Genomic DNA, 25,177 nt, shown 5'->3' on the forward strand with positions numbered 1-25,177 from the left:
TCTTGGAAGTAGACTAAGCAAGAAAGTTCTAGTGTTACCATCAAATATAAAGGATAGAAACGTTCCAGAGAGAGTGTTGAGATAGTGTTGGTGCAGTATTTCTTGACTCTTTGGGGATTCATTTATTGATTCAACAAATATTTATTGAATACCTGTTCGGTTCTAGGCCTTACTATGGATCTGGACTACAATAGTTAACAAAGAAGATCCTCCCCATCCCTCACCACCCTCCCTAACCCCCACTCCCCAAAAAAAGAAAAAAAAAAAAGAAAACAGTTTTGCAGATCAATGTAGTTAGGAGGGCGATGGGTTGGGGGCTTGGAACTGGTTTGCAGTCTTAAAGAGGTTGCCCAGAGAAGGACGTATGGAGCACGCCACGTGGGTATCCAGGGGAATAATGTCCTAGGAGACAGCATGTGAAAAGGCTCTGATGCAGAGCATGCTTGGTATGTTTGAGGCACAGAAAGCGTGTTTATGACTAAAGTAGAGTAGGGAAAGGAATAGGAAATTACAACCTTGTAGGCTAACCCAAGACTTTGGGTTTTGCTTTGAGTGAAGTGGGTCTGGAGGGTTTAAGCAGAAGAGTGAGTGCCTTTTAGCAGTGCCACTGACGACTTTCTGGAGGTTAGAACAAGGAGGGCAAAGGTGGGAGCTGGGAGGCCAGGTAAGAGATTTTAGGTAGAATCCAGGTGAGAGGTAATAGCCTAAACCAGTGTAGTTACAGTCGAATTCTGGATATGTTTTGAAGTTTAAGGCCTTAGAATTCTCAGATGGATCAGAACCATCTACCAGTGAGAGTGAGGGAATGAGGAGGAGGTGGCTCCAGAGTTTCTGGCCTGAGCAGCTAATAGAGTTACATTGCTCTGAAATGGGATTGTGGCTGTGCATATTTAAGGAGAAAGATCGTGGACTTGTTAGGTTTCTATTACATATCCCACAATACATGTTGAGTAAGCAATTTTATGTACAGGTCTGGAGTTCAGGGTAGAAATCCAGGCTGGACAGAGGAGAGCTGCGTATGTGGTCCAGACCTTTACTTAAGATATGTGAATTTAAACAATTAGACTGTTGAATAGGTCTGGTCAGTAGGAACAGTCACATTTACTATGTAGTTTAATAGCTTACGTTACCAATCTTTATAGGTTATATTTTTTAGTAAAATGTCACAAAGTAACACTTGCTAAATGTAGGTATCATTTAAATGAAATAGAATTTTAATCTTATCTGATTTGTTAAGTCAAATATTATTTAACACAAAATAAAAATATAGCTTAAAGTCTTAGAAACATTTTGCTATAAGGCCTAACTTTTGTCATGGATTCTGCCTTAAATATATAGTGTCTAACATTTACCTGAGATTTGAATTAATTCATTATGTTCTGTTTTGGCTTTTTTCATCCTATACTCCATCCCCTAAAATCCATAATAAAAGCTATTTTTTTCTTCTTTTAGCAGTCATATTTCATGTGTAGGTAGTGTTTTTATATTCCTTTCTTTTTAAATATCATAATAATACATTAACTGAAAAGAAAAATCATTAATCGTATATAGTATGTTACTTTAAATTAGAATTATTCATAGTAGCTATAAATGTAGTTAAAATATATGGTATATAAAGTAGTAATACATTGAAATAATTTCACTGTCTTTTTGCCATAGAGGATTACATAGGATATCTTTATTTTTATATTAAAATTTCACCATAAACACTACCAAAAATATTTTCAAAGCAGGTATATATATATGTGTGTATGTATATACACACACACATATATATATAATATATATAACATGTATATATGACATATATAATATATATAAAGGAGATTTAGAATTTTATATTAAAATTATTCTGTTATCAAGTGATTTAATTAAAGTTGCATTTTAATTAAGTCAGCATAGTTATTCTTTACCCCAAATGGGTATCTCCTTATGCTAGTGTTTATAAATCTTTATAATGTAGACAGAGAGGAACCACATATAAAAAACCACCTTAAATCTTGTGAGCAATGTAAATCAATGAATCAGAGTTTATAGTATTAATACTAATTGATCAGAGTTGAGTAGAGACTGGTCAGTGTAAATTTTATCAAAGAGGTTAGTTTTGAACCAGGATTTAAATCTGTGTGAGGGAAACTGAACAAAATAAATCAAACTTCAAATTAACCACTTTTAATTGGTCATGTGTAGGCATATACATGTATGTGAGTATTTTTAATTTTATATAATGAATCCTCACCCTAATCAAAAGGCTACAAGGTGAGTACTCAAGGACAATGGTCTGGGTGTGTATGTATAGAAGCGAAAGGAAAGGATGAAGCTTATTAGATAGAACCTGTGTTTTCTCATATTTGGTGATAAAATGGGGATAGTTCCCAGGTTTTTATAATGGTCAAATGGGATTATGTTGTGACAGGTACTCTGGAAATAATACTGAAATGTTTGATAGTAATACCATAATCTACACTTTATGATAGGAAAAAGAGATGAAGTTTATTGTAGAGTCTACATAAATACTTTTAAAAATAAAAAGTGTTCTACATAAGGCTTCCTGTGTCCTCAGTATATCTGAGTTTTCAATTATTGTCTATTTTACATATTACAAAATACAGGTTCCTTTTGAAATATAATTATGTGTAGTTTTATTTCTTACCCTCTTTTATTCTTTGTTCATATTCTAATTTTAATACTAAGTTAGCTACTATTTTCTGTTTGCTTTTTTTTATCTGAAATTATTTTTACATAACAAATCAAAGTACTTTTGATTTGTAGAAGACACTTGTCAGATGTGCAGTATCCAGTAACTAATTTTTCTCTCGATGATGCTGCTAGTCTCCTCAGATGAGTGCTTCATTCAAACCCTCCAGTTTTCTGGTACCCACTTGAAAGATGCAGAGAAAGGAAGAAAATCATCTATCAAAATTCCCTACTTACTCAGTAACCCAAATTGATGTTTCTGAATAAAATTTTGGTTTCTAAACCAGTATCTTGGTGGTAGATGAATATATAACAATTATAATTATGTAATTATATTTTTCCATCAAAACCATGACATTTTAAAAAAACTTTTATATAATGAAGGTATGTGCATTTGATGAGACTAAATGATTATCACTTCATTGCCTTCTGGAGAAAATGTCACTGTAAGCAGTTCCTTTTTATGTTGTATGTAAATGACGATTTTTCTTTAATTTGAGACATATGAAAATAATAAAATTTTCTAATTCCTCTTTGGTAGAGCTGGAGTGGACCAGAGAAATTGCTTGCTTTAGATGAACTCATTGATAGTTGTGAACCAACCCAAGTAAAACATATGATGCAAGTGATAGAACCCCAGTTTCAACGAGACTTCATTTCGTTGCTCCCTAAAGAGGTAAGGGCAATCACTTATGTTCTTCCTTTTGTGCTATTTGAGAATGTAACAGTTACCACTTTTAAACGTTATCATCCTTTGGTATCCAGTATTGACAGTTTAATACTGTTAATGAGCGCTAAAGAGGGCTGTAAATGAGAACCCGCCATGAATTAATAATATAATTTTCATATTAATATATACTTATAGACTGAATGACTCCTTTCTACCACTGGAATAAGTCATTTATGGGTATAAGCTATTGAATTTCATTAATTTGATTGTTTCTTTACCAAGATTTTTTCTCAGGTTTTTTGAAACCCAATTTTTAGTTGTCTTGGTATGTTCATTGTAGTAGTAGATTTTTAAAAAATACTGATTTTATTAAAACAATAATATTTTTTCTTTGGTTGTTTGTTTATCCTAAGTCCCTTTGAAAGTGATAGTTTTATGATCCTATTGAATTGTGATTTTCTGTTACATTGTGTAATTATATTGAAATATATGGAATTTCACATGTATGTCTTTTTCTACTAATCATCCCACTTTTCTCCCCCATCTCTCTCTCTCTCTCTCTCTCTCTCTCTCTCTCTCTCTCTCTCTCACACACACACACACCCCCACACACCCCCACACACACACACAATTATAGATTCCTATGCCAGTTGCATTCTTATAGCATTTCTTTGGGAATTAAAAAAGTTTTTTTTTAGAGAGATAGGAAGGGAGAAGGATAGAAACATTGATGAGGCAGAAGGGAGAAACATCCATTGATTGCCTCCTGCTCTACTGGGAATCGAGCCCACAACATGGGCATGTGCTCTGACCGGGAATTGAACCTGTGACCTCTTGATTCATGGGTCAGCACTCAGCCACTGAGACACATCAGCTGGGATCTTTTGGAATTTTATATGCCCATCAGTTTTTGACTCTATGTAAGCTGACACTATTTTTTAATTGTAGATTGATTTTGATTATATGGACATCCTTGACTGTATAGATGAGGCATAGTTTAATTGTAATTTTTTATTGATGTTATAAGCTACATAGTTTCATTTTTGTCAGCAAAGAGAAATAGTATACCATTAAGTAATCAATGTCATCATATTTCCACAAAGTATGTTTGTGCCACTGACATGTCAATTAAGAAGGCAAATATACCATTGCAAATGATCCTTAAACTTCAAGTTTGAAGAGAAGCAGACTGGTGTGGGTTTTTTTTTTCAGATAACCATTCTGAAAATATCTCAAAGGCATTTAAGATAGTCCCAATAATAATTTCATATTATATATGAATGAAATAATTTCATTGTATTTAATGTACAAAACTAAGCATAATTTCAGGAAAAAGCAAAGTAGGAAAAACACCTCATTCCTGAAATGTTTCTTCTTTGGAGTAATTTTTTAAAAATGACATTCTCCCAGAAAAAAAACTTTTATTCTTTCTGCTTTATTCTAAAACATAATTTTTTGAATAGATTTGGCTTATGAAAGTAAAATAAGCTCTTTTTGCCTCTAGAAGGATATTAATAATAAGAAACGCTTTTTTATAAGTATTTGACTGAAAGTGAATTTATTTACCTTTGATATACACGTCATAGTTCCCTTGATTTTTATTTTATTTTAGAAGGTAAGAATGGTGAGTTTTTGTTTTGTTTTATCTTTATTTGTATTTCTACTTTTTAACACACAAAACTGTGCTTTTAAATAAGAATATTAACGTATTTTTAAGAGTCTAAGAATTAAGCACAAATGAAACTTTTTTTGGATTAGTGTTCTTTTTAAGATTGCCTGAGGAAAAAGAAGTGAGGCTAGGTTGGAGAGTAAGAGTGAGCCCAGACTTAGAATAGCATCTATGCCCCCCCACCCACTTTTTTTACAACTACTAGAAAAAATGTTCTATTTTGGAAAATGCTTTATGTTATATGTGGAGAAATCCTATATAATAAAAGCCTAATATGCAAATTCTCCCCTCAACCTGGAGTTTGACCAGGGGGCGGGGCCAGCTGGCCAACCGCCCGTGGCCCCTCCCCCTGGCCGACCCAGCCTGATCTGCCCAATTGGGGTGGGCTGGCCAGACCCTATCTGTGCACTCATTGGTGCACCGGGCCTCTAGTAATGGTATATGTCTAGGAAATGAATATTATTTTATCAGAGACTAAGTACTATCATTATTTAAACATTTCCTTCATGTAAGGAAATGGACATATAATAATTTTCTTATAATTTATTTCAACAGATCTCAAAGCTCTTTACCAGCATTTGCTTATTAATCTCAAAAACCTTGCCAAAAATCCCACTAGTCTCACTCAAGAGGTTTATGATAAACAGCATTATCCTTATTTTGTAAATAAATACTAAGAAAAGTAAGGTGATATAGTAGATGATTTAGAACAAACCTAAATACTTAACATAGGATCAGCCACTATTTTCTTTATTCTTTCACTAATTTAATCCACTGAAATATAGCAATTCTGGCAAGGTATTAGCTACTTTTAAGTATAATATGGTGATCTTTTATATAGTTTATAGAGAAAAACAAAAAAAGCAACTCTCATTGAAATTAAAAGTTTGGGCAATGAGAAGGTAATTACCTGAAATAGAGTATAAATTTAAGAGCATCTATCTGGTAGAAGTAGTCCTTAGGAAGAATAACTGATCTAGATTTTATGTTTAAGACAAACGAATAGAAAACTGCATTAGCCATGCCCAGTCTCTGTCTTCTATAAGGAACCCCACCTGACAAATCTTTGCTTGCTTTGAGGAACTGGTATACTTCCCCATAACCCATACTAAGAATTGTGTAATTGCTGTTCTCTTTTTGCTTGGCAATTTAATTTAAAGACCATATAAAATATTGTTGCCAGCGTATTTGTGTTCTACTTTTTCCCTGACTTAAACCTTCTTTTCTAATTTATATTTTTCCTGCTTCTGATTTTTTCATGCATATTTCCCCATTTTGCCGTATGCATTTTCTGTAATACCTAGATGCTTTCATGGAACTGGCTACATGTAAATAGACAAACATTTACTACATTGAACTTCATGGTTGAGTTCCTTTGCTATTTTAAAGTGTGCCCATTACCTATGGAGTTAGCACTTCAGCTTTCTTTAGTACATGAATGTTTCTTTACATTTTTCTGTAATACATGCACACATAGGCCTAAATGACCTCTTAGTCACTAGTAACAAAGGAACTTTACCCATTGACTTTGGGATATACCAGTGATTTTCAACCTTTTTCATCTCATGGCACACATATATACTACTTACTAAAATTTTGCAGCACAACAAAAAAATATGTATTTTTTGCTGATCTGACCAAAAAATAGGCATAATTTTGAGATTCATTCAAATCAGATCGCTATTGTTGTATTAGCTGATATCATTTTTTTTATTTGACAATGTAAGGGAATAGAGGTCAGTACCCCTAACTAGTCAGGTATAGCATGTTTCAAAAATTCTTGTGGCACACCAGGTGTCTGCCATAGCACACCCATTGAAAATCTCTGGGATATACCTTTGAAATCTGAGCTGCTCTGGATTTGTTTCCTAGCCTTTAAAATGGAATATTTCATTAAGTTACCTGATTTCTACTTCAGCTAGATAACTAAAGCAAAGAATAGACCTTTTCATATGACCATTCTGAAAATCTTGGGCATAAAATACTATCTTTTACACAAATATAATTTTGTTCCTAATAATTTCTGTGTTAAATATCAGTAATATATGGAAAATTAATAATGTGGTATCACATTACTGTTATGCTGACTCTAAGCAAAGTTGCCTAGGCTTTGATTGATTATTTCCAAATTAAGTGGCTTATGAAGTATTCATTAAAAAACTACATTGTTGAGGTGTACATACTATGTTGAATATAGTTATGCCTTATTTTAAATGATTCCGTTTCTATTTATGGTACTGGAATACCTTTTCTGACAGACCAAAAATAATTATTCCACAAAGTTTTCTACTGTCATTTGTCAATATTAGTAGTAAATTGAATACTGACTAGTTGAAGTACTCTTTATATAGAATACACTCAATAAGTTTGTAATTAATGATGAACTCCATACATACAAAGTCATTGGGAAAACTTAATTTATATCATGTAATTTTTATCTAGCATTTAAAAATAATTCAAATTGTACTTTTACTCCCTTATGTGGCCTTTGGCCCTTTAAATGATAGTTTGTTTTAATCCTTGTAATTTAATTTATATGAAAACTAAATTTTATTGCTCTGTTTATTATTGTTTATTGCTCTGTTTAGATCATTTTTGTCCTCCTATCATAATTTAGTTTCTGTGTGATTTGTGTGGCTAATTGAATAAGCATACTCAGAAGCTTTTATCCCCCCCCCCCTTTTTTTCTTTTTCCATTTCCTTTATTTATTTTAAATGACTTTACACAATGAAAAAGAAATTGATGATTTGCAAGTATTGGAAATAAAATTTTTAAATCAAGAAAGAGCTGGCCCATCAAGAAAATCCCCTTAAGCAATGTCAAGTAATTAGCACCCAATTACTTTTGTATGTTTATTGGAGAAGTTTGGTATTTGTCCCCTTTTGTCACTTATAGTAAAGGGTGGAAATGTGTGAAAAGTTCATCATTGTGTTAATAAACACTTTGATGTGTAACTGTATCTATCAGAAGTGATCTCAAATCATACCATGCAGAATATAAAGAAATTTTATTTCTTGTATCCTGTCTTGGATGAATTTACATTGTACTGGGGAGAGAGAGAAGACAAAATTTCAATAATTAATAAAAGTAAAATAGGTAGGTAGGTGGTAGATAAAATCTTGAGTTGCGAGACTCAGCAAAGGCAAGAGCAGAGGCTGGACATTTAATAAGTATTCCTTGAAGAGATAAGGAATTAATGGAGTGAAGTTCATAAGAGCCAATTGAGTGGGTTTTTAAAATCTTGTATATATTTGTTAAGATATAATATTAGAAGATACTGCCTTTCATAATTTTAGAAATCAGAATGTAGAGTTGTATTACATTTATCTATAAGTGCTTTCCCCATAGAGAATACATATTATTTTTATATATGTAAAAATATGGATATACTATGCTTTTTCTTTCCATAGCTGGCACTTTATGTGCTTTCATTCCTGGAACCCAAAGACCTGCTACAAGCGGCTCAGACATGTCGCTACTGGAGAATTTTGGCTGAAGACAACCTTCTCTGGAGAGAGAAATGCAAAGAAGAGGGTAAGGTTCCCATAGGGAAGATGTTCGAACTCTGAAAAAGCAAAGTGATTCTGAAAACAAATAGAAAAACACAAGTTTTATGTGCAAGTAGAATAAAGTGGTGGGTAAATGGAAAAAGAGAACTTTTGCAGCCTGTCAGAGAATCAGAAATGAGTGCTCATCGGCAAGCACCTAACTTACATAAAATCCACAGGCTATTCCACACGTTCAAGTGAGCCAGATCTTGCAGCTAATCCCTTTAAAGAACACTTTAACTCATAGCAAGTGTATCTGATATGCGTCTCAACCTCTGGTAGAATTAATAAACAATGAAAAAGTTAAGATGAAGATGACTTAAAGGAAATCCAAAGATATATTATCAATTAAATACTCAAATATTCCATATTCTCTTTGTTCCTCCACAAATATTTTTTGGGCATCTCTTATGAATTGGGCATTCTTAAATGCTGGGGATATAGTAATAAACTCCCATTTTCCTCCCACCATCGAGCGTGTAATATTGAAACCTGTTAAAAAAGAACTTCTTTCTTAGTAGAGAAGTAGGTATCATCCATATTAATTAAAGAGCCTTTTTTTCCAGCAGTCTTCTAGAAAAAAAATTTTTTTTTGCACCCCCCCCCCCGAAAAAAAATATTTTTGACAAATATGTAAAAATATTTACCTCTGACAAGCAACATTTTTGAGAAAGAATCTTGGAGCATGAGGCAGATACTCCATAGGCTCTTCTCCCCTTCCTGGAGGTTCTAGTGGGATGGGGAGCACTGATGGTTAGGGAAGCTTGGAGGTGGAGATCCAGGGGCCTTGGTTTTCGGTCCTGCCTCTGCCCTGTTGGTGCCTTGGACTCATCTCTTCTCAGGTGTCTATACACATAAAGTGAGATTAATCATTTCTCCCTTTCCTTCTCTCATAGAATCATTATTTTAATGACCCCCCCCCCAAAAAAAAAATATGACACCCTGGTCGGGTAGCTTAATTGGTTAGAGCATCGTCCCAATACACCAAGGTTTTGGGTTCCATCTCTGGTCAGGGAACATACAAGAAGCAACTGATGAATGTATAAATAAGTGGAACAACAAATCGGTGTTTCTCTCTCTCAACTCAATAAATAATTTAAAAAATTGTTAACATTTACATAAAATTTTAACCATTTTTAAGTGTACAGTTCAATGGCATTAAGTGTATTCATGTTGTACAACCATTACCAACATCCATCTTCAGAACTTTTCTATCTTCCCCAGCTAAAACTAAATACCCATCTATAATAATAAAAGTGTAATATGCTAATTAGACCAGACATACTTCCAGACAACCTTTCTGATGAAGCTGAGGCTGTGAGGGAAGCCCAGGTCCCGGGTGCCTGCCAGCAGCCGAGGGAAGCCAGTGCCAGCAGTCAGGGGAAGGAAGGACTCCTCCTGCATGAATTTCATGCATCAGGCCTCTAGTATAACAATAACTCCCTGTTCCTCCTCCCTGCAGCCCTGGCAGCCACCATTCTACTTGCTGTCTCTGTTAATTTGATTTCACTAGGTACCTTGTATAAATACAGCCATATGGCATTTATCTTTTTGTGACTGGCTTATTTCACTTAGCATAATGTTTTCAAGTTCATCCATGTGGTAGCATGTTAGAATTTTTTTAAGATTGAATAATACCCCATTGTGTATGTGTGTGTGTGTGTGTGTGTATACACCACATTTTCTTTATTCGTTTATCCATCAGTGTACACTTTGGGTTGCTTCTCCTTTTTGGCTATTAGGAATAATGCTGTTATGAACATGGGTGTACAAATATCTGTACAAATCCCTGTTTCCACTTCTTTTGGGTGTATATCCAGAAGGGGAATTGCTGGATCATATGGTCATTCTATGTTTAGTGTTTTTGAGGAACCATCATACTATTTTCCATAGCAGCCACACCATTTTATATTCCCACAAGCATTGCATAAAGGTTCCAATTTCTGCACTTCCTCACCAACATTTCATAGGATCATTTTGAGAAAGAAATGAAATTGGTAATATAAAAGAGCACCATACAAAAGATAAACTTTACATTATTTTGTTTTGTAAAACAGTGTTAGAAATTAGTGCCTGCATTTCGGTGGTTTTCAGCATAGGAGAGAATGAGGTACATTATAAAATGTGTAATATTTATTATTGGTGAAGGCAATGATACTCTTTAACTCTTTAAAACTAGGCATTGATGAACCATTGCACATCAAGAGAAGAAAAGTAATAAAACCAGGTTTCATACACAGTCCATGGAAAAGCGCGTACATCAGGCAGCATAGAATTGATACTAACTGGAGACGAGGAGAACTCAAATCTCCTAAGGTAACTGAACTCATTTGTGCACAGTGTAACAGAATCCATTAATCAGTGTTAGTACCTACTGTGTTTTATAACTTGACACCTATTTCCAGAAACAAAGAAAACAATATATTTTAAAATAACTGTAAGCATAACTGACAATATCCTTCTATTGTGAATCTCTCTAGTCTGACAACTCATTGTCTTGAATAAAAGATGAGTTGATTGGTATTAGGTTCTTATGTAAATGAAAAATTTTCTGAATATCCTGTTGAATTTTGTCATATACATTCTACCTAAGAATTTGCTCCCTCTCTGACCATATAGTCTGAATATGATTTTTGAGGAGTGCCCATGTTTTGATTTGGTGGCTTTTGTGTGTTTTATTTTTTAAATTTAACTATTCTGATTTTTTATCTTATAACATTTCAAGTATATAAAGGATAGCAAAAATGCTTAAAATTCTTAGATATAGTTTTATAACTGGAAAAAAGCAATTTGGGGAGATACTGTTCTATTCCTATGCATACATTATGACGGGGTTTTTTTGTTTTTTTGTTTTTTGTTTTTTTTTAAATATATTTTATTGATTTTTTTACAGAGAGGAAGGGAGAGAGAGAGATAGAGAGTTAGAAACATCGATGAGAGAGAATCATCGATCAGCCGCCTCCCGCACATCTCCCACTGGGGATATGCCCGCAACCCAGGTACATGCCCCTGACCGGAATCGAACCTGGGACCTCTCAGTCCGCAGGCCGACGCTCTATCCACTGAGCCAAACCGGTTTCGGCAATGACGGGGTTTTTTTGTTTTAAGTTAATAAGTTGATGATTATTGTTCTTGTCTTCCTAGTTAATAGGTGCTTTTGTTTTTGTGTGTCAAATTGTAAGACTTAGATGCATATCCTTTTGGTTTGAACAGATAAAATAGATGACTATAAAATACATTTGTGTGTGAACCATTTTTATAACAGGGGATGTCTCGAGTATAAATAATAGGATATGGAAACAATAAAATGTTTAGTACTTGATTCATCAATGGGGATGATGATGCTTCATATTTCATGTCAACTTTAATTCTAGAAATAGACTACAGATTACTGTTCCTATTTATGGCTTCATTTTTTCTTTTCCCCAGTATTTTAAGACATAATTTGGTAACATTTCTAACTTGTACATCTACCTCGTAGGTGCTGAAAGGACATGATGATCATGTGATTACATGCTTACAGTTTTGTGGTAACCGAATAGTTAGTGGTTCTGATGACAACACTTTAAAAGTTTGGTCAGCAGTCACAGGCAAAGTAAGTTTACTTCTCTCTGCACTTCACAAAGTCACTGTTTTGTGTATATCTTTGCAAAGATCAGCCGGTGAAAGGAAAACAAGAACTCATTTTTGTCTCTAGCTTATTTTGATAGCAAATATCAGACCTCTAATTTAGCTTCTCCCTTGGTGTGAAGATGATGTTTCTCGTGATAGGAATGTTGTTAGTGTCTTCTTTATTTAAATAGTTTGTCTCTGTGATATATCTATTAAGATTTTATGGATGTGCTTTATCGTTTTCTTGTCTTATTTTTCCCCACCTTTTTAACTATCTAAATTATATCTTTTTCCTTTTTAATCTTTTTGAAAACTATGATTAAGGGATTTTTTTTTTCTCTTGTGTCAACTGCTTTGTTGCTAACCTACTTACAGTTTAGCAGTTACATAAATCATGTTAATTTAGACTTATCTTAAACCCTGTGAGGTGGAAGGTAAGCAGACTAGGTATTAAATAGGAGTTTGAAGAAAAAAGCCGTCTAAGCAATCAATTTCACTTAAACAATATTGTATTTTAATGGTTCTCCAGAGAGTACTTATATTTATCTGTCCAATGGAGAATATTTTCATGAACTGACCACCTAAAAATAATGGAAGAAAGCGTGGGGACAAAAATCTGTCTTTTAAAATGTCTTATCACATGTTATTTCTTGGGCAAGAGTCTTCTAAATATTCCAAGTTAGTTGTTAAAATTTTTTAAAGTCGCTTCATATTTCCACAGTTTAATGTTAGTTTTGGATTGACTTCAGGGCTTTAATGTCTGTCTTTACTTGTCTAGAAGTACCTTACCTGGCTCCTAACTACTGCCTTGTGGCAGATTGAGATGGAATGTGGTATGTAGCCACACCCAACACCATCGGCATTCTTTCATTGAATCCACCCCCATGAACAAAACCAAGTTGCAATTTTAGTATTATTTCATCAAAGAGGCCAGGCTGGAGCTTTCATGCTCGAATGATAACTGTTTACTTTCTATATACTTGTTCCTCAGTTGTGTGTACGTGTATAATATGTAGTGCTACTGAATAAACAAAGCAATATATAGCAATGGGGTCATGTTAGACTGATGTGAAAAACTTTCTGATATGCCAAATAATCCAATTGAGATAATATAACTTTACTCCAAATTTTAATGAGCTACTGAAATGTTACTTAAATCATTTTTCTTTCTACTTGAAAGTAATCATCTTAAGTGTTTTTCCAGTGTCTGAGGACATTAGTGGGACACACGGGTGGAGTGTGGTCATCACAGATGAGAGACAATATCATCATTAGTGGATCCACAGATCGGACTCTCAAAGTGTGGAATGCTGAGACTGGAGAATGTATACACACTTTATACGGGCATACTTCCACTGTCCGTTGTATGCATCTCCATGAAAAAAGGTGAGGGAAAAGTCCATTGTGGTTGGGTATTCTCTTCTGTCACTTGTGAATTTGGAGCCTTTTGTGTAGAGTTCAAGTTATATAATACTTAAACTGTGTCTAATAAAGAGGTAGCGATAATGTGCTCTTAAATTAGACTTCAATGATTAGATTTTGGATGTTTCTGTACTAAGAAAGCAGTAGTGTATTGGCTTACAATTGGAGGGTTATCTTTACATTTCCTTCTTCATTTATTAGTGTTGTTGGCTTCCTCCTTGAAACTTTCTACGCTCTAATCTTGAATAACATCTCTATTGCTCTACATCTTTGATGACTCATCATTTTTAAAAAAATCATTTTTTTCTCTTTTTTTTTTCTCTTATATTTCTGCTAGTGGGACAGATTCAGCTATTCAAGCTTCAAGACTCCAAGTCTTTTTAATTATGTACCCATCCTACCCCCACACCATCATATTCCCTATATCTAGGCAAAAGCTGAGGCCTGCGGTTTTTAATTAATTCTCTCATTACCTATCACCTGAACTATTGACACAGCTTTCAGACCTGGTCCTCTGTTGTCTACCAAATTAAGGACATAATCCTTAATCCAGTTTTCAAAATGGTTTCAGCAAATCAGACTGCTTCCTTTTTTTCCCTCAGTGCCTTTGCTGTTGGTTTATCTCCCCCTACAAAGCCCTCCTATTTAAAGTCCTTTCTGTCTTCTTTTGGCATGTCTTCATGGTACCCCCATTAAACAAATGTGATTTATACCCCATTTGTCAGAACAGGTGTTTATGAAGGGTCCTTTTAGTGACTCTATTCCAGTCTTTACCTTTAACTCTGACCAAAGCATCTTCTTTATTAAGAACCATAGTAGTCCTAACCAGTTTGGCTCAGTGGATAGAGCGTCGGCCTGCGGACTGAAGGGTCCCGGGTTCGATTCTGGTCAAGGGCATGTACCTTGGTTGCAGGCACATCCCCGGTAGGGGGTATGCAGGAGGCAGCTGATCAATGTTTCTCTCTCATCGATGTTTCTAACTCTCTATCTCTCTCCCTTCCTCTCTGTAAAAAATCAATAAAATATATTTTTAAAAAAAGAACCATAGCATTAAGCACATTTCACACTAGATTGGTAATATGTGAAGAAAAAGTATCTTTTCTATTGTAATTTGAGTCTACTTTGAACAGTGAACTTTACTATTAAAATTTGGGGAATTGGTATGAAGAGACCTTGCCTTTTACTTTCCATCAGCTCTGACTTAAATCTCTCAATGATTCCACTTTCTACTCTTCCAAATGTGAAAACTATGGCCTTTCATTATCTCTTGGGAATGACATGAAGATGCCTTGTGTTTTCAGCTCTCCTTGGTAATCCAGAGATGGTTGCAGTATTTGTATCACTCTGGTCTTCAGAAGAGTATAACTTCAATAATGTTGGGCCAAATTTTGAAGGAATTTATGTTGCCTCAACATATGTGTCTTCTAAAATCTGTATATCATAATGCCTTATATAGCTGTTGAATACTTATAAGCATATGCAGCCTTTGGGAACATGTCTAAAACTGGCTCATTTTACCAGTATGTAGGGTGTAAAGCACATATCTTTTAAAATACAGTACAGTAGTTTTCAGACTGTTCCATAGAACTCCAAGGAGCTGCTCGATCTCTCACAGGTGGTGAACCAAACAGGCCAAGTCTAGGCTCCTCAACTTCCTATCCCAATCAGAGTAACTCAACTTATATATGTTTATATATCAGGGTTTTTACATAGGAGTTTGTTTTGTTGTTTTTTTAAAAAATAGATGTTCCTACTTAACAAAAGGAAAAAAAAGGTTTCATAATCGCTGACTTTATATATAATGCTTTTTCATATTATTAAACATTGTAATACTTTTTTTTTCTGTTTTCCTTCCTACAGAGTTGTTAGCGGTTCTCGAGATGCCACTCTTAGGGTTTGGGATATTGAGACAGGCCAGTGTTTACATGTATTGATGGGTCACGTAGCAGCAGTTCGCTGTGTTCAATATGATGGCAGGAGGGTTGTTAGTGGAGCATATGATTTTATGGTGAAGGTGTGGGATCCAGAGACTGAGACCTGTCTACACACGTTGCAGGGGCATACTAATAGAGTCTATTCATTACAGGTAAGAGATCATATCTCCCCTACCCCTTAGATGCTGTACTGGTGAATCACAAGATAGTTTTACTCAGATAACCACTGTCAAATTGTTGATCAAATGCAGTCCAAAAAAGACTAATCAGATTACCTGTTGTTTACATATACTTTAAAATTAGCACGAAAAAAACATAAATCTTGAAATTATTTATATGATTTGTTTTAGTTTTTCTGTGATCCATTTCCCCTCCAAAATATAAATATTTGTCTTGGAACCTGGGATTTTGGAGCCCTAAGCTTTTTGCTATATTAATTAATGGGTAGATAGTCTCATAGGAGAATAACCCAGATTTTAATAAACTCCTTAGCAGAGGATTAATTTGGCCAAAAGCTGCCCCTTTTCCTTGATAGCTGAAGGTTGATGGACCATGTAATTGTGGTTCCATCCCCACTCAGAGGAAAAGTGGAGCCTTCCTGCATACAACTCTACTTTCGCGGGGCTGATTCTCAGTCATAAAGAAATAAACTTGACTAGTTTTTTTGTGTACATTTGAACCTGATGTCCTTGGATAGATTGCCATATTTTTAGATAAATAAATTAATAGCAAGTTTAGAAAATGGATCTTATTTTATTTTCTGAAAGACAGCATTTCATTCAAAAAAAATTCTAATTACTTATATAGTTCATTTAACAGTTATTGTCCATTGGTGATCAGCAAATTAGTACATAGTCCCAGTGCTGACAGACCTGTTTTGGGAGTATTTGTTTCTTAATTGATGGGATACTAACCATGATACGAGATATCAACAGATAATAAAGATGTTTCTTAGCTTAGAAAAGGTTATTAATTTGGAGGAAGGAGAATTGGCTGCAACTGTTTTTATGTTTTGTGATATACTCAGAACCTTAATGAATATAATAGTCTTATTTAAATAAACCATTAGATTTAGAAAAGAGGTGGCAACATTATTATAGATCTGGGAATTAATAAATAACTTAGTGACTTTGGGTATAACTGGGAAGCAGAAAAAGTGCTGTGTAGCTTGCTTTTATTATAAAAGTGCCGCCTCTTCTAATCCCAGATTTAACTATCTTTTGGCACATTTTCTAATTAACATTTAGGTTATTGTAAATGAAATTTTTATTTTATATGCAATTTTTAGTGGAACTATGGTATCTTTCAAACATCATGAAAGTTATCTGTAGCCCTTTTCATGCCATAGATGTTGATAGGCACACCCTTTATCACAAGCTATATCAGTACTTTAACTTCCTATAGGGAAATAAAACTTGAATGGTAGTCCTTGTTAAATTGTCCATAGTATGTGGCTACTGTATGTAGCCAGATGGTCTGGAAGTAGTGTGTTCATTTTAGGTGTTGTGTTTTCTTTTTAATTGTTTCTGCATCTTTCGGATGGGCGCTTCTGAGAACGTGCACTGTAGAGTTGCTTGATTACATACAGTTTATCCTAGTACCTCATTTGTCCTTGGTATTACTTGTTCTCCTTGGCCTCATCCCCTCCCCCATTAAGATTAAGGTCAGTAAATAATATCAAATATCCACACGTCTGGTCTAATACACCGTGTTTGTTGTAGTTTGATGGCATCCATGTGGTGAGTGGATCTCTTGACACATCAATCCGAGTGTGGGATGTGGAGACAGGGAATTGCATCCACACGTTAACAGGACACCAGTCGTTAACGAGTGGAATGGAGCTCAAAGACAACATTCTTGTCTCTGGGAATGCAGACTCTACAGTTAAAATCTGGGATATCAAAACGGGACAGTGTTTACAAACATTGCAGGGTAAGTATTGGGTACCCCCTTTTAGTTGTGTTTGTTAAAAATTAGATTGTTAGTCAAAAGAGAAATATGGAGCTTTTGTGTCTCAAAAAGAGTTAACCTCATACAAAATGAAAATGCTTATTTTGGATAAGCTTATGAGCATTTCCACTCTTGACAAAACTAGGCTACCTTGAGAAAGTGTGTTAAATTGTGTGATTAATAATATAAGATGTAAATTGTGGTGTTGATATAAAATTATGTAACCACCTCCTGCATGTACAGTCAACTCTATCCAACCTTGGCTGTATCACAGAAGCAACATGTTCATTTTATTATTTGAGTGATCATTTCATTTTGAACTTGTAGTCCAATCTAAAATTAAAGAACTGTCTTGCTGGGGGTGGGGAGCTCTCTAATCTGATAGAAAATTACTTTGGTCTCAACTTACACCCTTAACCATCTGCTTAACCAGAATGGGAAGGAATGATAGTGCCCACTCAACTAGAGAAAGAAAAATGAAAGCCACCATTATTAAATGAGGCACAACAGTGTAATCTTACATCATGATTAACTTCTTTGTATTGGTCACAGCCCTTAGAAAGTGTTTTTTTGTTTGTTTGTTTTTTTCAGTGAGGCCATCTGGTGGGCCGGCCATATTGCAGCTTTTTACTCATTGGTTTTGTCTCTTGCTCAGAGTTTTGGAATAGTGTGCATTCAGCCTTTGCCCTTGACTGGCCACTTCAGAGCATTAGGGCAGTAGATCTCTTAGGCTCGTATCCATCACAGAGTCCATGAAGCTGGGCTATCTCTGCCATCACTAAGAAGAGTTCTCATTTCTGCAGCCAGAAAACAAATGTGTGCTGGTAGCTAACCAAGCTTCTTGGAAGACAGAACTCTTGAAAGTTAATGTTTCAGTTACAAACACCTACCAGATTTTCTTATATCCCTGCTGGTCCTAAAATACTCAGAGCACAGTTTCTAAATTTGCAGCATTTTAAATATTCCGTGTACTGTATGTTCTAATGTAGAAGCCTACAAAAGTACAAGGTAACTAACTCGTAGCCATGAGTTCTAACCAGTAATCAAACCCCTTTGGTTTTGCCTAGGTCCCAACAAGCATCAGAGTGCTGTGACCTGTTTACAGTTCAACAAGAACTTTGTAATTACCAGCTCAGATGATGGGACTGTAAAACTATGGGACTTGAAAACGGGTGAATTTATTCGAAACCTAGTCACATTGGAGAGTGGGGGGAGTGGGGGAGTTGTGTGGCGGATCAGAGCCTCGAACACAAAGCTGGTGTGTGCTGTTGGGAGTCGGAATGGAACTGAAGAAACCAAGCTGCTGGTGCTGGACTTTGATGTGGACATGAAGTGAAAAGCAGAAAAGATGAATTTGTCCAAATGTGTAGACGATATACCCCCTGCCCTTCCCCCCTGCAAAGAGAAAAAAAAAGAAAAAGGAAAAAAAAGAAAAGAAAAAGAAAAAAAATCCCTGTTCTCAGTGGTGCAGGATGTTGGCTTGGGGCAACAGAATGAAAAGACCTACAGACTAAGAAGGAAAAGAGGAAAAGATGACAAACCGTAACTGACAAGAGAGGCATCCGCTGTCTCATCACATACAAAGGCTTCACTTCTGACTGAGGGCAGCTTTGCAAAATGAGACTTTCTAAATCAAACCAGGTGCAATTATTTTCTTTATTTTCTTCTCCAGTGGTCACCGGGCAGTGTTAATGCCGAAACATCGTCACAGATTCTGCGCGTCTGTTCTCTTACCACTGAGACCTTAGAAAGGAGCTCTTAGAAAGGAGCTGCAATAACATCAGAATAAGTATGGTTGACTTTCTAATCAGAGAGCATCTGCAACAAAAGTCATTTTTCTGGAGTGGAAAAGCTAAAACAATATATATTACTGTGAATTGTTTTTGTACAGTTATCATGAAAAGCTTTTTTTTTTCTTTTTTTTTTTTTTTTGCCAACCATTGCCAATGTCAATCAATCACAGTATTAGCCTCTGTTAATCTATTCACTGTCGCTTCCACATACACTCTTCAGTGCATATGTTGCTCAAAGGTGGCAAGTTGTCCTGGGTTCTGTGAGTCCTGAGAGATGGATTTAATTCTTGATGCTGGTGCTAGAAGTAGGTCTTCAAATATGGGATTGTTGTCCCACCCCTGTACTGTACTCCCAGTGGCCAAACTTATTTATGCTGCTAAATGAAAGAAAGAAAAAAGCAAATTATTTTTTTTTATTTTTTTTCTGCTGTGACGTTTTAGTCCCAGACTGAATTCCAAATTTGCTCTAGTTTGGTTACAGAAAAAAAAAAAAAAGACTTTTTTGCCACTGAAACTTGAACCATCTGTGCCTCTAAGAGGCTGAGAATGGGAGAGTTTCAGATAATAAAGAGTGAAGTTTGCCTGCAAGTAAAGAATTGAGAGTGTGTGCAAAGCTTATTTTCTTTTATCTGGGCAAAAATTAAAACACATTCCTTGGAACAGAGCTGTTGCTGCCTGTTCTGTGGAGAAACTTTTCTTTTTGAGGGCTGTGGTGAATGGATGAACGTACATAATAAAACTGACAAGATATTTTAAAAATATATAAAACACAAAAGTAAAATAAAGTTGCTGGTCAGTCTTAGTGTTTTACAGTATTTGGGGAAACAACTGTTACAGTTTTATTGCTCTGAGGAACTGACAAAGCAGAAACGATTCCGTTTTTGTAGTAAAGGCGTCACATGCAAACGAACGAGATGAATGAAAAAGTCAAATGGTTTGCCTCATTCTCCAAGAGCCACAACTCAAGCTGAACTGTGAAAGTGGTTTAACACTGTATCCTAGGCGATCTTTTTTTTTTCCTCCTCCTGTTTATTTTTTGTTTGTTTTATTTATAGTCTGATTTAAAACAATCAGATTCAAGTTGGTTAATTTTAGTTACGTAACAACCTGACATGATGGAGGAAAACAACCTTTAAAGGGATTGTGTCTATGGTTTGATTCACTTAGAAATTTTATTTTCTTATAACTTAAGTGCAATAAAATGTGTTTTTTCATGTTAGTATGCCTGTTTTTTCCCCTGGGGTCATAATACTTCATTATAAATACTTAGGGTTTGTCTCTAATAATTAAAAGAGCAAAGTGTTGGTTTCTTTGCGTTCCCTAGTGTGACTTAGAAATCAGTGCTTTCCGGCCCATGTGATGCTAAAGTAAGAGTGATGTGCTGTGAGTCCAAGAGGTTTTCTTCCTCTCCTTACACTCCAAAGGATGCTCCATTGGGTTCGTCTCTGTATTACCTTGGGATGTATAACTAAGGGACAAAAATCACAAAACTTGTGACCATTGTAACTGAAATTTCATTTTAAGAATTTGACCACATCTTGCAAACGTGGTCACAGCACATTACAAGCACCAGGAACTTTCTGTGCATGATCTGTGGGACTCCCACCACCCTGCGAAGTAGGTACCATAAGTCCTCACTTAACAACGTCCATAGGTTCTGCAACTTGAAGCAAAATGACATACAAGGAAACCACTTTTACTGCAGATTAATTGATATGAGTTAAGTTCCTATGGCATCTGTCAACATTAAAACAAAACAACATTGTGCAAAGTGATGTTATATGAGGACCTGCTGTACTATTGTCTTTGTAACAATGAGGGTGCAACTGCAGCTCAGACTGGTTAGGCGACTTGTTGGAAGTCAGATAACTAGGAGAGCCCTGGACTTCAAGAAGAAACATTTAGAATTTTGACCAAAGCAAGGTTGTGGTACTTTCAGGCTCTTCTGCCACCATTTTATGTGGTACATCTAATATAAATGAAAAAAATGAAGTCAGCTATTCAAATGATGTAGACTCTAAATAGCAGGTTCTCTCTTCCCCATATATGCATATATGTGACTATATGTGTGTATATATAAATATAAAATCTCCAGTAATCTCAGCTATCCAAGCCATAGATGAAAACCCACAAAATGGATGCTTCTGAATGAATAAATTTCTCACAAAGCATGTGTTCTTTACTCATAGGGCCTCACTTTCCCAAAACTACTAAGTCACGACATCTAGGAATGGGACCCACGTCTCTGCCTGTAGACTAGCTCACCAGGTGAGTTATGGGCACAGCTTCGAGAGCCACTGCCTTTGATACCTTTCCAGTGTGGTTGGTTATTTGACTTATTAGTTCACAGCACATTACAAGCACTAGGATATCAGGGAGGAGTGAAAGTTAAAGGGAAAGATGGAAAAACTGAGGCAAAAATCCTATGAGGCTATGAAGTGCAGGGACCAGCAGCCCTGCTCACTCTAGGGTAAACACTGACTACTCTTGAATGGTCAAGAAGAAGATGTAATTCTATTTGGTAGTCTTGAAACGACTTGGTGTTTCATAACATGAATGTGGCTTCATTAATATAATTGAAGAAAAACATCATCTACGTTATAGAATACAATGAATTCACAGGCTTACAGACAAATAGGCCTGAATTCAAATTTCAGTTCTAATACTACTTTCTAGTTATGGGACCTTCATCAGATCTTTTTTTGACCTCACGTTTCATCATCTAGACTATAGAGTGCCCCCTTCTAAGGTTACTGTAGGGATTAAATGAAATGTTGCAAAGTATATAGCACACATATGGTATTAGAGTTCAATAAATGGTAGCTACTATTAGAACTTTAGGAAAATTGACCCAGATAATTGTAACTTCTGTATCTGGGAACAATTGAACGTGTTCATGACTCATCCAGGAATGTAATAAAAATAGCATTTCTATATGTAGCAATTTATATTTTTTAGAGTAAAGTCACATAAATATCTAATTTGACTCTTACCAAAACCTTGTGAGGTAGACTGGTATGGAGCACCTAATGGCGATTTTGTACATACTTAGGTGTTCATTTTTTAATTCATAAATGAATAATCTTTATTGTTTTCAAAAGAGAAAATGTTAACCTCATTCTAAAGAAATTATTGTCATTATACTAAGAAAGGTCATGAAGGGAACTCTGCTTTGTGGCCTCCTTAATGAAGATATTCACCACCTTCTATAACTGAATATTTAAATCTTTGTATCAAAATATAAACTGTCTCCACATTCAGATGTCACAAGTTGCCAAAGATCAGACATTGCCTGAAACTAAAGCTAAAATCGGGTCATAAAGGTAACCCATAGAAGCCTGAAGCAAGTGCTCAGTGAATACTTGTTGAATTGAGCAAAGGGGGAGTGTCTCTCTCTCTCTCTCTCTCTCTCTCTCTCTCTCTCTCTCTCTCCCCCTCCCCCCCCCCCCCATCTCATTGGAAGTGTTTTAATTTTGACACTTTGACACTCTCTTACTGAGATTCAATAACCACAGCTATCTCATTAATTTGCAACAGCAACTGCATACCAAAATGGTTAAGTTATTATTTCAACCTACCTATTGGTTTAATTTCAAAAAGTAATTGACATGTAATTATTTGTGTTAACTGGTTTTTAAGCAGTTTGCTTTTGAGCCTGTCTGTTATAAAGTCTCCTTTCTATTTCTCTGACTTGATAAGAGTCTAAATCAAACCACAGGAGAAGACCTCTGTGCTTTTCCCTGAGGTGAACCAGAGTCAAGGGCAGCCTCCCCAGACCCAGGCGGTGCCTGCTTTCTGCACACTTTTCCCTGCCCTCACCGCATGATGGGAACAAAGGGATGGGGTAGAGGAGAGAAGATACTCGAAGGAGCTGCCCAACTCCATCCTCCTCCTGTGCTTCCCTCCAGTCCATGTTGAAACCAGAAACAAGCAGCTTGGCAGAGCAGGAATAGATTCAGCATTTCTCCGATGCCTTTCCTCAGACACTCTTCTTCATTCTTTTTCCATAGTCATCCCTAACCCCCAAAGTCAGGATTGTAACCTCTATTCCACCAGATTATTCAGCCAATGAGGGATTCAGCCTGGGCATCCCTTACAACAATTCTAGGGGAACCTCCCCTTTTCTTTGCACCATTTGTAGTTATACTGGTAGCAAGTGGTTTAGTCATTATGGCTGTCAATGAAAGGATCTGAATAAACACTTCTGATGCAGGTTGTTTTCATGTTCCCTGCCTACTGCATTAAAGATAGATTGTGTGTGTGTGTGTGTGTGTGAACATGTGTACACACACACAAATACAAGGATATATTGGAACCTGGGAATAAGCCTCTTGTTCCCAGTGAATCATAACATCATTTCCCTTAAGCTTTTCCCATTTCATCCATGAACAAGAGGAACGGGACATAGAAAGGGAAGGTGTTGGTGGCCAAGAGGAGACACCCTAAGTCTTTTCCATGATAGGTGAGTGGCCTCTGAAGACGGTGTGTGTGTGTTCACACTGTGTTCTTGGGGCCCTGCTTTGAGTAACCATACAGTAATTTGAAAGTTGATGCACAGTTTTTGATTTTGGCATTTTCTATTGTCCAAAAATCAAAATTAGATCCAAACCTGACCAGTTAGAATGTTACAGATTACAACAACTACTGAAGCCTTGGGTGCCGACCTCTTTTTCCCCCTGAAATCTATCTTCTTAAAATCTATCTACTGTCCAGGAGATAGGTTTCAAGTTAGAGCCAGCTAACTTGAAACACAGCTCTGCCAGTGAGAGTGCTTAGTCACTGATTTGAATTACAAACAAGCAGAGCATGGCATTGTTCATCAGCCAACAACTCTCATTTTCCACTCTATTAGTACTAGTGAGGCCCAACTGAGTGAAGTTCTTGCCAACTTCGTCCCCCTGCCACCTTCTCTTTGTAGGTGGAGGAGACCAAACTATCAAAAGGTAATTTCAAAGGTCCTTCAGGGAAAGGAGCAGCACTGGAAGCTGAAAGGACTCAGAATGCACCTTTCCCCACAGGGTAGAGAATGAATACTCCAGATCCAGTTCCTAAGAAGATGCATTGCTGAGAGGAAAGGCTGGCCACGTCCCCATTTGCAATTGGGTATAAAAATAGCAGAGTTTCTATTTCAGATGATCTGATTCTCCCCAAGATTTTTAAGGACAAGGAACCAGTGAGTGGACATTCTGATGTTTCATTCTTTGCTTTGGAAAAATCTATTGTGGCAGCACTTCTGAAGGCTGTTTTCCTTTGGGTTTTGTTTTGCTTTGGCAGTCATGCTCTGCAAAAGAAAAATTATGTTGAAATCACTCTTGCAAATCAAAGGTTCAAATATAATAGACCACAAAAATATATTGCCAATATACCCTGTTTTAAGGAGGTTCATAGATTATAGAAGAGACATCAGACCACTACTCACCACAGAGGAAGGTTATTTGTGAGATCTTTTTAAAAATATATATTTTTTAAATTGATTTCAGAGAGGAAGGGAGAGGGAGAGAGGGACAGAAACATCAATGATGAGAGGGAGTCATTGATCAGCTGCCTCCACTCAGGATCGAGCCTGCAACCCAGGCATGTGCCCCAGCTGGAAATCGAATCCTGACCTCCTGATTCATAGGTTGAAGCTCAACCACTGAGCCACACTGGCCGGGCTTTGTGAGACCTTTTAAACATGTATTGATGAAGCCCATTAAGACTTGACCAATCCTGATGCCTTATTAAATGCAATCAGAAAGACAATACAGTCCCCAGCTACCAGGTTCCTTTCAGTGTGAGAATGCTATCCAACTCTGCCGAGTGAGGTCCAGCAGCTTCAATAAACCCTCAAGGACACAAGAGGTACAGAGGTAAAAAGTAAAACTGCCTGCTACTCTAGTAA

At 36.0% G+C, this 25,177-nt stretch overlaps 1 protein-coding gene across 3 annotated transcripts in view; it reads left to right on the top strand.

Moving 5' to 3' along the window:
* The window catches only part of FBXW7 (F-box and WD repeat domain containing 7), a 175,057-nt gene extending 154,542 nt beyond the window's left edge, over window positions 1-20,515 (top strand). For all 3 annotated transcript variants that reach the window (XM_081091975.1, XM_081091977.1, XM_081091976.1), the window contains 8 exons: window positions 3,239-3,373; window positions 8,448-8,571; window positions 10,765-10,901; window positions 12,067-12,180; window positions 13,402-13,583; window positions 15,480-15,705; window positions 17,275-17,485; window positions 18,571-20,515. In XM_081091975.1, the coding sequence (XP_080948101.1) occupies window positions 3,239-3,373; window positions 8,448-8,571; window positions 10,765-10,901; window positions 12,067-12,180; window positions 13,402-13,583; window positions 15,480-15,705; window positions 17,275-17,485; window positions 18,571-18,839 (1,398 nt within the window). In that variant the 3' untranslated portion in view covers window positions 18,840-20,515. The remainder of the gene's footprint in view (window positions 1-3,238; window positions 3,374-8,447; window positions 8,572-10,764; window positions 10,902-12,066; window positions 12,181-13,401; window positions 13,584-15,479; window positions 15,706-17,274; window positions 17,486-18,570) is intronic.
* Window positions 20,516-25,177: the final 4,662 nt, after the last annotated feature.

The sequence above is a fragment of the Myotis nattereri genome (assembly GCF_964212035.1).
Source record: "Myotis nattereri genome assembly, chromosome: 5".
Classification (NCBI taxonomy): Eukaryota; Metazoa; Chordata; class Mammalia; order Chiroptera; family Vespertilionidae; genus Myotis; species Myotis nattereri.